At 35.9% G+C, this 15,245-nt stretch overlaps 1 protein-coding gene across 2 annotated transcripts; it reads right to left on the bottom strand.

Moving 5' to 3' along the window:
- Positions 1–1,537: 1,537 nt before the first annotated feature.
- On the bottom strand, positions 1,538–14,689 carry LOC110690416 (peptidyl-prolyl cis-trans isomerase CYP23-like). Of its 2 annotated transcripts, none has more exons than XM_021867240.1 (8): positions 14,445–14,689; positions 11,326–11,469; positions 11,077–11,225; positions 10,456–10,618; positions 7,052–7,091; positions 6,818–6,899; positions 6,663–6,703; positions 1,538–2,045 (listed from the first exon to the last, which is right to left on the bottom strand). In XM_021867240.1, exons 1-7 carry the CDS (start codon positions 14,556–14,558, stop codon positions 6,697–6,699), a joined length of 699 nt encoding a protein of 232 aa, XP_021722932.1. In that variant the 5' UTR covers positions 14,559–14,689; the 3' UTR covers positions 1,538–2,045; positions 6,663–6,696. The 2 variants fall into 2 exon arrangements, with proteins under 2 accessions (XP_021722932.1, XP_021722933.1); XM_021867241.1 differs by having other exon boundaries at positions 11,326–11,439; positions 14,445–14,686.
- Positions 14,690–15,245: the final 556 nt, after the last annotated feature.

Here is a 15,245-nt window from a genome sequence, read left to right as displayed (position 1 = left end):
TCAACGGCCGATAATAGGCGGTTTATCATGTCTTCTGAAACACTCTCCTACTTCAGTAAATATGGGTCACTATTGTTAATTTTGTGTTTATTTTAGTTGATTTTGATACTCTGTTTTGCATATGTAGTTTAATTACTTTTGTGAAAAAAATCACTTTTGTGAAAAAAAGGGTCACTTTTGTGAAAAAAAAGGGTCACTTTTGTGAAATAAAAGTGTTACTTTTGTTGAAAAAAATGTCATTTTTGTAAAAAAAAAAGGGTCACTTTTGTGAAAAAAAAAGGGATTACTTTTGTAAAAAAAAAAAGGTCACTTTTGTGAATAAAAAAGGGTCACTTTTGTGAATAAAAGGGGTCACTTTTGTGAAAAAAAAAGGTCACTTTTGTAGAAGAAAAAGGGTCACTTTTATACGAAAAAGGGTCACTTTTCGCAAAATGTTCGATGTACAATAAAATTATTGTAAATCGGGGGCATGCAAAAGGGATTGTACTATTGTGTTCCCTCAAAAAAAAAAAAAAAAAGTACTCCCTTCGTTTTATAATGTTAGTCCTATATGGAATCAACCACATAAAGTAAGAAAAGAAATATATTTGCAATGTAACATTAAAATACAACATAATTCATAATTATTAGCTTATTTTACTTTTTTGATTTATTATTAGGAAAACACAAGTCATAATTGCATAATTTAAGATAAAGATTTCCTTAGTTGGAGTCATGTCATCAATCTACAACCAATTAATTCCAAAAAAATCAAGTGATAAATGAAATATATTAAATATGGGTAGATCTTTTTGAAACGCCCAAAATAGTATATGAGACTAACATTATGAAACGGAGGGAGTAATACTATTATGTTTATATTTTGTACTTCGTATTGTTTAGCATAATGAACTTAGCTCAACCCATGTTCTAAACAATTGCGGAGTAGTGAGAAAATTTTGGCATTTCTTTCTACTTCGTATATAAAAGGAAGATGGTTTTCGATCTGAGGCCCCGTTCACTTCATCTTACTTTTGTTGAACTGAAATAATTTTTACTGGACTGAACTACTAAATTGAAATTATTTTTGCCAAATTGAAATTATTTTTTACTGCACTGAAATTATTTTTACTTAATACATTTTTTTAAGGTGGAGTGAACAGAGCCTAAGTTGGGAGAATCGTGAAAATGAGAAAATCGTGAAAATGTTTTCTATCAAAACAAACAAAGCCTACTAAGGGCCTGTTCTCATTGAATGAATTCAGCTAAACTGAACTGAGCTGAACTGAAATGAAATGAACTGAAATGAATAATTTATAAGAGAAGGAAATTAGGAGCTGAACTGAACTGAGCTGAACTGAATTGAATTTCAACGTATGAGAACAAACCCTAAATCTATCCTTAAAGCATAAATTTTCCTCGAGGATAAATCAAGTATATGGTAAAAATAATATAACCTCCGAGTCCCCGACCCAAACCATAATGTGCTCCCACTGTTTACCAGAAAACTTCCCTACATAAAAAAGCATCAAAATATAGAATAAAAGAGAGAATCATATCAGTGTCAATTGTTTCACTAAGAGGACGAAAGAGATAGCCCCACTGCAGTTGAAGTTGTCTACTGACAACAAGAACAAGACATGAATATAACGGTGATACTATACAGTCCAGGTTGACTTCATATACAGGGCAAGCTAAACAAGATGCAACGCTAATACGACTATACGAGTATATCTCTGATTCAAGATTGAGTGAGTGTTGGTGTTTCTACTTTTCGCAACAAGATGGCAACCTCAAGACAATCAAGCCGATACCACTTGCTTGAAAAGATGCACATGTCTTGTTTCAGAAGAAATTCTACGCGACATGCTTGGTTCTGAGGGCTGTGATTCTATTTCCCGTTTCTCATTTCACTCTCAATCCTCATCTCTATTTACTTGACATTTCGACATCCATGTAGATAACTTGCTACTTGCTAGTTTTCGGAATAGGAATTTAACTTGGACAATTACCTGTGTAGGAAACTCATCGCCAAATCCGAGCATTGTAGTCTACAATCCTTTTTTCTGAAATTACAAAACAAATCAGATCAGTAATGACATGAGAAAGACCTGACTTTGATGTTGACGCATGCATACAGAGTGACTGACTCAACTTTCAGACGCTGACAACAGTCGACATATTTTGAAAGAAAAATATGCTAAATTTTTTTTAGGCTTGGTCCATCACAAGATAGCTTGATGCTTTCATACCCCACAAAATCCTACTCCATATCAACTAGGAATCAACTCAAGGTTAGAACAAAAAGGCACGGTAGAAGAAGCGACTGTGATTAGATCTGACTGCCAACATTAAACTGTTCATTTCTGGCAAGTCAAGTTAGCAGTAAGCAAACCACAAGACAAACACCATAGTTTCAGTAAAAAAATGTCAGTATATTTTTCCAAGTATGGTAACACATAATTATGATGAAAACAGTTTGTACTTATCATGTATGTTGACCGGACGTTCAGAAGAACACGGTATTTTGATGAACAAGGATGGAAGGGCCTAAAAGGCTAAAACTACGATGAAGCATAGCAAGTCAGCAAGCTCGTCCGAGGTAACAAGACACAGCTTCATCATGTCTATGAATTTCATTTGGCGTCAACTATTATTGCTTTAACATTTCACTTTTTGATCATCCATATTGCTAATTATATAAGAACTGCAGTAGTTAGCTAACGAGCATGTGCAGTCAAAGTGACCTCCAATAGCACCAGAGACAGAGCATAAGAAGGTTGATTCTAAATTACGAACTTTGCACCAGAGTTTCGGCAGAGAGGAGAAAGAGAAAAACAACTGCCCTACAAAATTTAACTGTAATACAGGAAGATATACCTTCAACAGGAGACTCTACAAAGAAAGTCTAGGTTTAGCTTTTCTAAGCTTTCAGCACAAAATGTATTAGTAAAGAGTCTTAAGACTAGTAACAGCAATACAAATTCATGACACAAGACATTGATTTTCTGACTAGTGAAAAAACATGCATCACATACAAAATTAAAATTTCAAATATATTACTCACTAACATTATACTGCAATTATTATATAGGTCTTCCTGCCTCTCTAAGATGCACTTCCTTAATGCCTGTTCAAGAGCTTTCCTCTTTAGTCTCCTCTACTGTATGCTTCAAATCTCAGATATTATCAGAATGTCATGCAATTCCAATAGTTAAAACCTTCTACAGTTCTACAATGAACAAATTCCTCCCAACGTTGCAAAAACAGCCTTCCCAGTGATCCAAGATCACCAATACACTACACACTCTGTAGCCTTCCTTAATACTATACCGACTATTGAAACTAGTGACACAATATGAATAACTTAAGAAATCAATGTGCTGAGAACCTTTTCTAAGATAATATCAAACCATTTACACCCACCATCTCAATAAAGTGTCTCAGCCTTGTGTAAGGGTGAAGAGAACATAACAGACAATACACCATGAAGCTTCGTTTCCTTAGTCTTACTCAATCAAGATTACATGCTTCAATATGGCACCAAAGAAAATCACCTTACCCAAGGTAGTTCACTGCTACAGTAGAGTATGAACTAATATATCACTCTTATACCTATTTTCAGTCACCTCAGAAAGCCCAACATTTATCCATACCATTTCTTGATATTGATTTCATCTGATCTAATGTGTCACATAGCTACCTAGAAGGCAAAAACCTTACTTAGTTGAGCAGTACAGCCAGTCAAAATATAATTCAAGTAAACTGAACCAGGATGTTCTAGTTTATTATTAATATAGTCAACAACACTATAGCATTAAATCACTCATATTAAGTACTTTAATGGCCAAACAACTGCCCAGTATGGGTACCACCTTAGGCAAGGTTGCGGAGGTTCAAGAATTACAGAACCTTTGTGTTACTTAGCCCTGATGGAAGCAATTAGAATGCAAGCATTTATATGCAGAAACATCACGTTTTTCTCTATCAACCTTGCAAGCATGTGTCTATCTAGGGTCAGGTGAGCAGCAGATAAATTAGCTAATTTTGAGTATCAACTAGTCCAACTTTAGTGGCTTTTTTTTTTTTTTTTTTTTTTGAAGGAACTTTAGTGGCTCATTTAAAATGCCCACTACGGTTGAAAAAAATATACTTCATACATGTTTGATCAGTTATTAAGTTAAATTGTAATCTCGTGAAGAGAATCTTTTAACTGTTGTGCTACCTTTAAAGAAGGGGCATTCAGTAATCAATATCATCCACATTAAAGTGAGCCCACCTATCAGCAACCAGTGGTAACCCATTATACACATAATTTGACGGCTCGAGAAATAAATTACGTAAGTACAGAGTAATTGATAATACTCTAGTATGATGTTGCATGAATCACTTATGGACTTGCTACATGTTGAAGAAAGGAATAAACCAACAGTACAACTTCCAGTTTGTTTTAAACCTAACTAGATGATCAGATTCAAGAGTAAATTCAGAGTTTTGAGTTTAGATTCTCAAATATTGAGACATAAAGATGTTAATTATAACGCAAATTCTTCCATCGTTCCCATCCACAAAAAGGTGTCACTTAGATCCATATCAACTTCCAAGATTTGTACCTTAGAAAGAATAATACAGAAGGAATGCAAGGTGTCCTCATAAAGTAACTCTAAATCCACAGATTAGCCCAATACCTCTGTATATCACCCGCAGAGAATAATTTGAGAAAGCCCAGGCTGCCTTAGCCCATAACAAAAGCTAACAAAGTCACTTCATCCCAAACCAAATCCCTTGGGATAGTGACATCATTAAAAAATTAGAAGGATTACCCTGAAACTTCTCCTTTACCCAGCTAAAATCATAAATCTGTACTGTAACTATTCCTAAATGTTCCAAGAACACACCCAAGTCTCCTTGTTATACATCACAAAGTCCTTTCTAAATATAGCTACCAGTTCACATTGAAGGAAAATAGGAAAACATGTGAGCGTGACTCATCAGCCAAGCAAGAATAGATATGGTGAGATAGCCAACTTCAGTTGATGGTTATGAAGCATATCATTCGCTTTGATCCTTCCCAAAGCTAGCGCTATTGAAAAGCTTACACTTTAAGAGGGACCTTTGTTTAACAGGTGAAACACAGGATATTTAAGGTGGTGATTCAAACAAGGAAGGACATGCAAGAAAAGATCCCAAAATGAAACTCCAAACACACTCTAGGATTATCATGTCCATAAACTTTTAAGCAAGAGGTCACACATAAAGGTGAGTTCTCTACCTCTGTCATTGGGTTGTTTTCAGCACCACAAGATCTACACATTACCACTAAAGAAGCATTTTGCAACATTGATAAGCAGTAAAGTTGTGGAAACTGTGAACTAACAGGCTGCTCTGTTTCCATTTTCCTTATCTTCCACTCCAAAAGAGTAACTAGAAAAGCCACTTGTAAAATAAATTTCCAAGGGCAATGGATTCTATGGGACAAGACTTTGAACATCCCACATGTTCTCAGTTTCACACACAATTTGCACTTGCTCTTGATGACATTGTGCTACAAATCCTGATATTCTAGAGGAAACCTCCAACACCATTTTTCCGTCAAAACCCAAAGATTTTTTAGACAATTCTTCAAAACCCCAATCCACCCTCTGTCTTAGAACAACCCATCAAATCCCAGCTCAAAAGATGATCCTTCATTCCTTCCTCTCATCCCCAGCTCTAGGCCACAAAAAAAAAACCCGCATCATCCATTCAATTTTGGTGCAATTACCACCAAAAATTTAAACAAGGGCAAGTCTTCCAATCTTAAAATTTGTAAGTCCAAAGGGTGATCACGTCAAAAATAATACCTTTAAAAGAAGGAATTTCATGTAGCAATATAGATTGATGTTGGAAGATGCATCGATAAAGAAAAAGGTAGACCAACTATGACTTGAATGGAGGCGGTAAAAAATTATGTGAAATAAAAAGGTTTGTTAAATCAAACAGCACCAGGTCAAAGGGAAGAAGATCTTTGAGGACGACCACGGGAAATAAATTCTTGGTTTATGCAGAGGACCCCATCCTTTAGGGATAAAGGTTTAAAGCTTTGACATTGTTGCTGTGGGGAAAGAAGAAATTGTAAATTTTTCATCGTTCCTTAAATATAATTCACTATTATCTAGGCAGTCTTGAAAAACTCACTTTTCTTAGACTAGAGTTTATTATTCAACTCCTACAAATACTTAATAACAGGAATAGGAGCACTGCTACAATAATGCACAGGTCCCTAATACGCAAAATACTTCTCATACAGAACCTCACCACACCCCGATATCTGAGTGCTATCGGGGTGAATCAGAACTTGCAAAATACTTATTAAAGCATCAGACAAGAACCAGCAGAGGTGAAGAACTCCGCAAGAAGTCAATTTCCAAATAAAAAGACTGGGACAGTTGTTGTGACCAAAAAAATACCAAAGTTCCATGGACACAATTGAATAAGACATGTGGACAGCTAGATGCTCACACATACATGTGAGGAGCCAAGAAACAGATGTAAAAACAAGTATATGAAACTTAATAAGGCTCACAAAATAAGAAATCATCTTTCACCAAAAAAAACAAAATAAGAAATCATTTCTGAACTTTTCACACATCGCAAATGAAAGACAACAAAATGCCATCTGTAGTAGTCAAAACATCACTGACCTGTCATTATTCCTACTGAACTATGGGAAGCACTTCATTCTCTGCCAATGATATAAGTAAAATTAAGGCAGGCGTAAGTATTCATCACATATTCAGAATGAAGATAAACTCCAAGCGACAGAATTCAATAAGATGTTCATCAAGAGTCATATTACCCATCTCTCAATTTCAAGAAATGAAGCGGCCAACGTCTTCTTAGATTTGATCTATCTTCTTCACATGTTTCACTATTCACCTCTAGCAAATAAATTAATAAAAAAAAAAACATTTATAGTCAATATGGAAAGTAGTATAGACACTCCTTTTGTATTGAGAAAAGATTATAATTTACAGAAGAAGAAAAGACAAAAACGAATAGAAGACTTCCTGGGATGCATATCAATCCTCACCATAGTAGTAAGAAGACAAAATTGTGATCCGCTCCAGAGGCTGTTGAAAAGAAGGGCAAGAAATAAAACCAAGGTTAAATCATAAAAGTCAATATAAATGACGTCAAAAATTCATCATAAGCAAAGATCAATAGCATAGATAAGAATTATCCACGTTGATAGGACTTGGATATAAGTTCAACCAAGCATCACTCTTGACCTTTGACCTAGACTCCTAGACTCAGTAATAACGGTAGAATCTACATTCTAGACTCCATAATGTTGTCTAATTTCAGACTTGACCTTCTATGAAAATTTTGCATGTTTTTGGTCTTCAGTGAGTGCATGAGCTCATAACCATATTAGGTTGGGATAAGCTAATAACATCCAAGCTCGGCCCTTTTGTAGTAAACACGGCTTTAAACACTATCATTGTTCCAAAAAATTTCTTTAAAATGAAAGGAATCCCATAGTAGTTACTCTTACCTAAAGATGGAACTGGCCCGGCCCGGCATGGCCCAGCATGAAAAAAGCACGGCACGGTATTGTGCGTGTGGGTCGTGGGCCGGCTGGACCGCCTTTATATGGGAGAAGCACGATAAGGCACGACACAACCGGCCCGGCATGACAAAGCATGCTAAAATCAATGCAATTTTGCTTAGGCACGCAAGACAGGCACAGCCGGACACGATGGCACGTGGGCATGGGCCATGCACGTGCCAACCTTTTGAAAATTTTGGCCCGTCACGGCACGACACGAAACTCGTTCGTCGGGCCATGTGTCGGGCCCCAACTAACCCCACAGCACATGGACCTGGCACGAGGCACGACCCGACATGGCCCAGAGCCATCTGTACTCTTACCCTCCCAAGCAAGGTTTTTTAATCAATGAAAAGCAAGGTCTATTTCTTCCCCCTTATGCCATGAAGATCGTTAGTGCTAACACGGTATTAATCTGTCTTTAAAAACATCTTCAATCAGTACGTTGTCAAATTTAAGACATGGCCATTCTATGAAACCTTTGCATGTTTTTAGTCTCAAGTAGAGTGCATGAGTCCTTTGTTATATTTTTTATTACAAGGTGGGCAACAGCTTGACCCCCAAGATGGTTAAAAAACTAACCCCCAAACAGCTTTTAAAATGGTTGTTCAACGCCAAGATACCACCGAGATTCACCCCACGCCAATCCCCATCTTCAAAACAACTTGTATATGGTTCTCTTGGATATAGTCCATTCTAAAGTACGTATCTAAGCTGCCAGCTAGATTATACTATGTTTACACTTGTAGTAGAATATTTTAAGTTACAGTGATCCATTCCTATTTTAATAAAAGGTAGTAACAAAGGTATCAATAGGGAAACTTGTGGCTGGATTGAATCCTTTATTGTAAGATCACCCACCCTCACCCTTTTTTTTTGAAGGAAGGTATACTCATTTTTCAGATAAAGAGGATGTGAAAAATGTAATGTATTACACTCATAATTTATTATATACTTTTCATGAATATTAATTACTAATTGAAAATCTTCCTTTTTATGGTGGCTTGAGATTTGATAGCCACGTCAGTACGCCACAATCTCAGTGTGATAGATTTAGGACATATGAATATAAACAGCTGCCCCAGAAACTATAGCTCACAGTAGCCAAGACTAACATGAAAATTGTGATTATTGAAGTTAGTTGGGTAGGTAAGTAATTTAGGAAGTTGAGTTTAAAGATCCAAGCGGATCAATCTTGCCGATACTATTCATAACCATCACCACACAACCGGACTTGCACGATCAAATTTCATGGGTTATCCTGCGACACAAGAAGTATAGTCAATTTTCAACAGTTCTCTTTTTCTTAACATTGTGGGTTTGATCCATATATTTACTTTTATTTGTGCCCTAGCACCTTTTTTATTCACATAAGGATATTATTAATGCAACCTAACAAAGCATGACTCACAAGGCCTATCTAATTAAAATAAATAAAATTAATCCCATTTGCCTTGCATTCATAATATAACCCAACTTCCTAATATAAACAGCTTCCTAAAATACACACATACCCAACTAATGACACCAATGATGGTTGTGCTCTTAACATGCTTTGCACCACTAATGGATATACAGGCAAATATATTTCACATGTCCACAGTGATCCATACCAAAACCCTCAAAAATAGTAAAAAGTAGCTTTTCAGGATAGAAACAGATCCAGCTGAAAATATCAACAGCCATCTCTTCCTAAAACCCAGCTACTTGGAGAATTTTTTTTTTTGTTTGTTTGCAAATAAGTACTTTGGGGATATAAATACATCATCACGATATTTTGTACGAAGTAATTATAAGCAGCTATATTAGAGAGATCATCTGAAACTTTCTCAATTAACCACAACTTAAAAGATGTAGAATTAAATAGCTTATCTATTGAAAGTTGGTTAAACTGGTTTGGTGCCAGACTCTGGGGGTTAACAGCAAGAATAGTTACAATTTAATTATCAATTTTTTTAATAATTATTCCAGGCATACATTCTATAAGCTAAATCAGTGTTTCCCTGTCAAATCAATATGCTGAATGGTCTGCTCAAAATTTTCAATTCAAAAGTACTGTTGTCCAACAGAATTTTATTGAAGCTACAGGCTTTTGAGCTAGTGCAGCAATTTCCAACACTTTAAAAGTTTAATGGCACGCTTGGATTGGAGGTAATGCGTTAGGGAGTGACAAAGTCATAATGTAGCGACAATGAAGGGAAATAGGCAGACGATGGGCAACTATTATCCCTAAAATGAGGGTAATTTACACGCTCCTCCCTTCTCCTTAGTATTTACACAGAACTACTACATCTCATGTATCACCACCTCTTCATTCTCTGTTTATTATTTTGCCATTGCCCCTTTATTATCCCAAGCATGCCCTAAGTGTTATAATGTAGAATTTTTACACAAATTCTTATCGCTTAAGTTTAAAATTATATTGTCAATGGTTTCACCATAAAGCATAAGAAGAGGTGAGGCACACTTCTGCTTCTAATTGGATGTTAGTGTGTTACATTTATTCAGATTTGTTAAGGGCATGTCACCTACTTTTTTCTTAGGAAAAAAAAAAAGAAAGAAAAAAAAAAGAAGGTAATTCTCATTCAAGATTATAGGTAGCTGAAGTTCAAATTATCTTCATTAGGCAAAGTCATAGGTAAGACAATCTTGCAAAATTATTGTGATACCAAGGTCACATTTATTTTAGGGACTGACTTCTTACTTTTTAAGTAACATTTAAGGCCTTACAGGTAGTTAGTGTGAGATAGTCTCGTTCAAGACTTTCTTTTTTCATTAACATCACAGGTGTAATAGATCAGGCAGTATTAATTACAGTTCATCAAGCGCTTCCAGACAACTTGATTAAACAACACAGCTACACAAGACAGTGTATAGAATATTACCATTACAAATATGCCCTCTTTTCGAGTAGGAAGTTCCTCTAGCTTTCTCAATGTCTCATCACCCTTGATGACCTTGCCAAAGATTGCATACTTTTCATCAAGATGAGGTGCATCACCGAGAAGTATAGAGAAGGAAGATGATGCACTGTCTGGATCATCGTACCTGCAGCAAGCAATTATAGCTATAACATCATCACTATGAGACCCAAGGAAAAAATACAGTGCAACAATAGTGACAATGAAACTAATTATAACAGCTTAGAAAGTTCCATATCGAAGAACCAAGAAGAAAATTTGTTTGTTCCTTAGAATATACTATAAAAACTAGAGACTGCTTTCAAAAAAAAAAAAAAAAAAAAAAAAAAAAAAAAAAAAAAAAAAAAAAAAAAAAAAACTAGAGACTGTTTCGAATGAAAATTTAAAGAAAAAAATAAAAAGGTTCGAGACAGTTTGAAACACATTTTTTGATCAAATTTACAGGAACCAATGTCTAACTGAATTCAACTATCAAGCCAAAACACTGGTGAACATAAACCAAACTCAAATAAATCCACTAAAAGCAGATCAGAGAAGCCATACTAGGAAAAAGACTTAGTACTAAAGCAAGCTTCTTAAACCTACCTCCCCATTGACAGGATACCCCTAACATGTTTGACTTTACTAAATTCACCTATAACAGTTTTCTCAGCTTCCTTCCTCTGCTCAGCATTCATAGGGGCTGTTCTGCCTCCTACTACATCAGCTACTTGAGCTACAAAACCCTTATCCACCTGCCTCAAGAAATAATCTTGACTCATTAACATTTTACGTATAAAAAATTATTTTTAGCTAAAAACCAAACCAAACATAATTGCAAGCACAAACCATTACCCGGAAGAAATGATTAGTATTATAGCATCCCAAGCGAACAAGTTTGAAAATGTGCTCAACAGTTTTGGGGGCCACACTAGGAAAGAAACCAAATTCGACATCTCCATAATTTGTCTGCAGCAAGAACCAACAAGAACAGCATAGCTATGAAGGAAAAAAAAAAAGCAAAAACATTTACAATGTTTGAAACTATTGTAACAATCCTAAGTCTGAAATGAAAAGCATATACACACAACAAAATGAAAGGTACTATCTTGATCAAAAGTAAGGTCACATACATAAGTCATCCAAATCAGCTTTAATTTGAAATGGGGAAACTTTAAACAAGAAATCACACCCCCACAAGCCCACACATAATAGTAGCATACCTCTATTTTCCAAAAAATATACTAGCATATGTAAATATGCACTATCACATGATATTGGTGACAAGGACCTTTGTTGATATTTATAATCTTAATATCATGTGCCTTAGCGCTTTGTTGTACATGTCTCTTCATTTTTTATTACTTTGTTGCTAATTTTAAACTTATCTTCTGCTCTCTGTAAACCATAATTTCAATACATTTAAGCTTTCCTTAAATCTAGTAAGTGTCCAGGCTTTAGATCCCTTTTTCCTTTTCCACTTCTGCCATCACCCCTCCCTTTACACGGATCTCCCTTCAAGGCTACACCATCAAAGACCTTTGTCAACACCAACAAATGATGGTGACCATATTAATTTTCTTTCTCCTCTATGCTTCCTCTTCCAAATATTCAAATGGATGCAACTAACTCTCATAGGTCAACACTAACATTACTGAACAGTACACTATTTCTCATTATTTTCTCGTCAACACTAACCCAACCTCTCACCCAATGGAGATAGGAAATTTCTATACACAACCCCCTTCCTCGTCAACCGGTAATGCTTTAACTCCTAAGACTAAACTCCTTTTTCCAAACTCATATGGAGAAACGCAAGCTCCAAATTAGCATCACCATTACATCATCCTCTCCTTCAATGGTGGTAAGCTGGTAACTAGTAATGGCACCTCACATGATTAACATCCCTCCTTCCTCCAATATCCTTTCATTTGTGGTGAAGCTGAAGAAAAATCAATTTGTTATTCCTATAATCCTACTTCCCCCTCATTTCAACCTATCTCCAATGGTTTGGCCACGGTGCGAAATGGATCTTCATTTAATCGAAACACCAAACCAAAATCGTTCATAACAACAAGGGGGTTTTCAAATACCTAGAATCTCGTCTGAATCAAACTTTCCTACCCCAAACCATCCCATATTGAACGTTGCATCCTGTGTTTCAGTCAAAGGTTACTTCCGGTTTAGAGATATGTCAAAAGTTTACCTATATCTTTCCACTAGCGGATCTAATCCTTTACTATGCTACTTAAATTATTCTAATAGCGTACAACTTCTATAAAATCCTAAAAAGATTTGGGAAGTGAAAGGGGTGGGGCCACATGGTTAGCCCGTGAGCAAAATCAAATTTGCGTCATGACATGATCCGCAATCTCATCATATTTGGTCTTGCAGCATTGCTACCTTTTCCTCATCGCAACTGAAATCAGATTTTTGAACCATGAATCTTACCACCATGCTAACATGTTTCCTGTGGCATCAGTCCAAACCATAGTTGGGGCAATCAACCTTCTCATATGTACCACTTTGGTGGCCCCTTACCCAAAAAGGAAAAACCCCAAGTACTTTTGCACAAAATCTCCCTCTTTTTAAGTTAATCTTAAAAATAATTCTCATACTTTGCAAACCTCTATAGAGAAATTGAACAATACCCTCAAAAGCTTGGCGTCTTGGCCAAAATGTCCTTCACTCATTCAACGAAGGTCATTTCGTTAGTCTGACCTATTGTGTCACACCGTGTGCACCCCAATACCATTACAAAAGTCACTTGTCTGTCATCCATCTAACATGAAGTGGAAAGGTCTTCAACTCTACTTTTCCCTAATGTCAAGGTTTGGGCATCATGAGCTACATGCTAATGTGCGCACAATACTACTCCCCCCTACATTACTGCCATGCCACAACAAGTCTTACAAGATTACAACTTTCCGACCCCAACTTGCATATCACTTATACTCGTAAGCTCTATGGTTCAAGTCTTCAAGATTGGACCTTCTCTACGGCAGTCTATCTAGCAGGAGGCCTAATAAGGATTGACTAATTATAAGACAATCCTTAGTTTGTTGAGCTAAATCTCTGCTAATATCCAGGACTATCACCTCTTTGCTTTGTTGTGGATATGTCTTATTTGTTATTAGTCTATCGACAGTTTCCAGTTTATCATTTCCTCTGTGTAAACTTAATACTGATTCACAATATCAATACAATTAAGCTTTTCCTAAATCTGTTAATTGGAGACTGAACCGATCAAACCTACACACATAAACCATATTCCATGTATCAAAATTTCAGCCACCAAAAAGAAATAAATGAAAATATGCCATCTAGGTACAGTTTGATAATTGAATAATATGAATTACAATGCGGGTTATCATGATGTTGGAGAATACAAGCCTCATTCTTTTCAGTTCCCACCTTACAAAGATGAGTTTCAGTTCAGGGTTATTTCAAATTGATTCAGTATAGGGCCTACAACTTCAATTCTAGGCTAAAATAAGTTTAGATAAGTTCACATAAGTTAAGTTTAGCGCTAATATAAGTACGGTTTAGGATTAATAAATTAGGAAAAGTTCAGTACAATTTAGTTCAGACTAGTTCATGAGTATTCAAGATACAAGAACAAGGATTTAATAACATAAACCAAACACATTTATATCAACAAATCAATGACTAAAGTATAAATATAATTTCTGATCTAGGTATACATCCCAGAAACATTATTCAAAGAAAAAGATGAACTTGTATGAAATCTTGTCACCTATATATAAATTGCTTAAATCCCACATCATATTTTTTTTCCTCAGAATTTCCCATGAATTAATTGGAGCATACAATGAGACAGAAATGAAGATCATGATCTACTAGTAACACGGAGTACCAATTTTGACAAAAGGGTCGAAATAATTTGAAGCAAAAATTGAACATAAATAGAATGTAAAACAATCGACAGTATTATTGAATTGAAGAGTAAAAACCTGGAAAACAACACGAGCTGATCCAAAATCGGGAAAGGAGAATGTAAGAGTGATAAGGAGAGAGAAAACAAAGATCTTGATCAGTGTCTTTGCTTTCTCCATCTCTTTTGCCATTCTAATTCTTCGATTTTTTGAGGTTTTGCACTTTTCAAGTTTTGTCCTATAACTCAATATTACGAAGTACTAGTACTCCAACCAAAGATCTATTCTCTTAATGAATATCAATGGGCAAATGGATCGTGTCAAATGGACATTACTCTTTGCATTTTCTCGTCTTTGAACCCAATTATTTCTAGGGGTGGTAATTCGGGTCAGTGGGTCGGATTCGGGTCAGATTCCGGGTCAATTTCGGGTTATGCTTATAAACAATAAAAAATAGTGTAAAACTTAATATTATTACGAAATATGAAATTTTGGTAAAATCGGGTCGAATTCGGGTTATTCGGGTTCGGATCGGGTCGGGTTTGTTCGGGTTATCAGGTCGGGTCAGAGATTGTCAGCCCTAATTATTTCCTCTATTGTGTTAGAAATCCGAACCCCTTCTCATGAGGAGAGTTTCTAACGCTTTTCTTCTTTGTCTTACCTTAAAAAAATGAACGGAGCTTGTTATATTGGAAACTCACCCACGTCTCTAATCGTCCCTATTTCGATAAAGATGGCTTTGGGGCGGATTGTCGACTTATGGGCTAGGCCCATGTACTTTAAGGTTGTTTAGGTCCAACCCACCACCAATGGTTTTGGCTGATGCGGGTTCATATTTTGAAATTAAGGCTCACACAAGGCTGGTCTAAGGACCGATCC

The sequence above is a fragment of the Chenopodium quinoa genome, unplaced genomic scaffold (assembly GCF_001683475.1).
Source record: "Chenopodium quinoa cultivar QQ74 unplaced genomic scaffold, ASM168347v1, whole genome shotgun sequence".
Taxonomy (NCBI): domain Eukaryota; kingdom Viridiplantae; phylum Streptophyta; class Magnoliopsida; order Caryophyllales; family Amaranthaceae; genus Chenopodium; species Chenopodium quinoa.
Note: the sequence above shows the minus strand (reverse complement) of the source record. Positions and strands in the feature narration are given on the sequence as shown.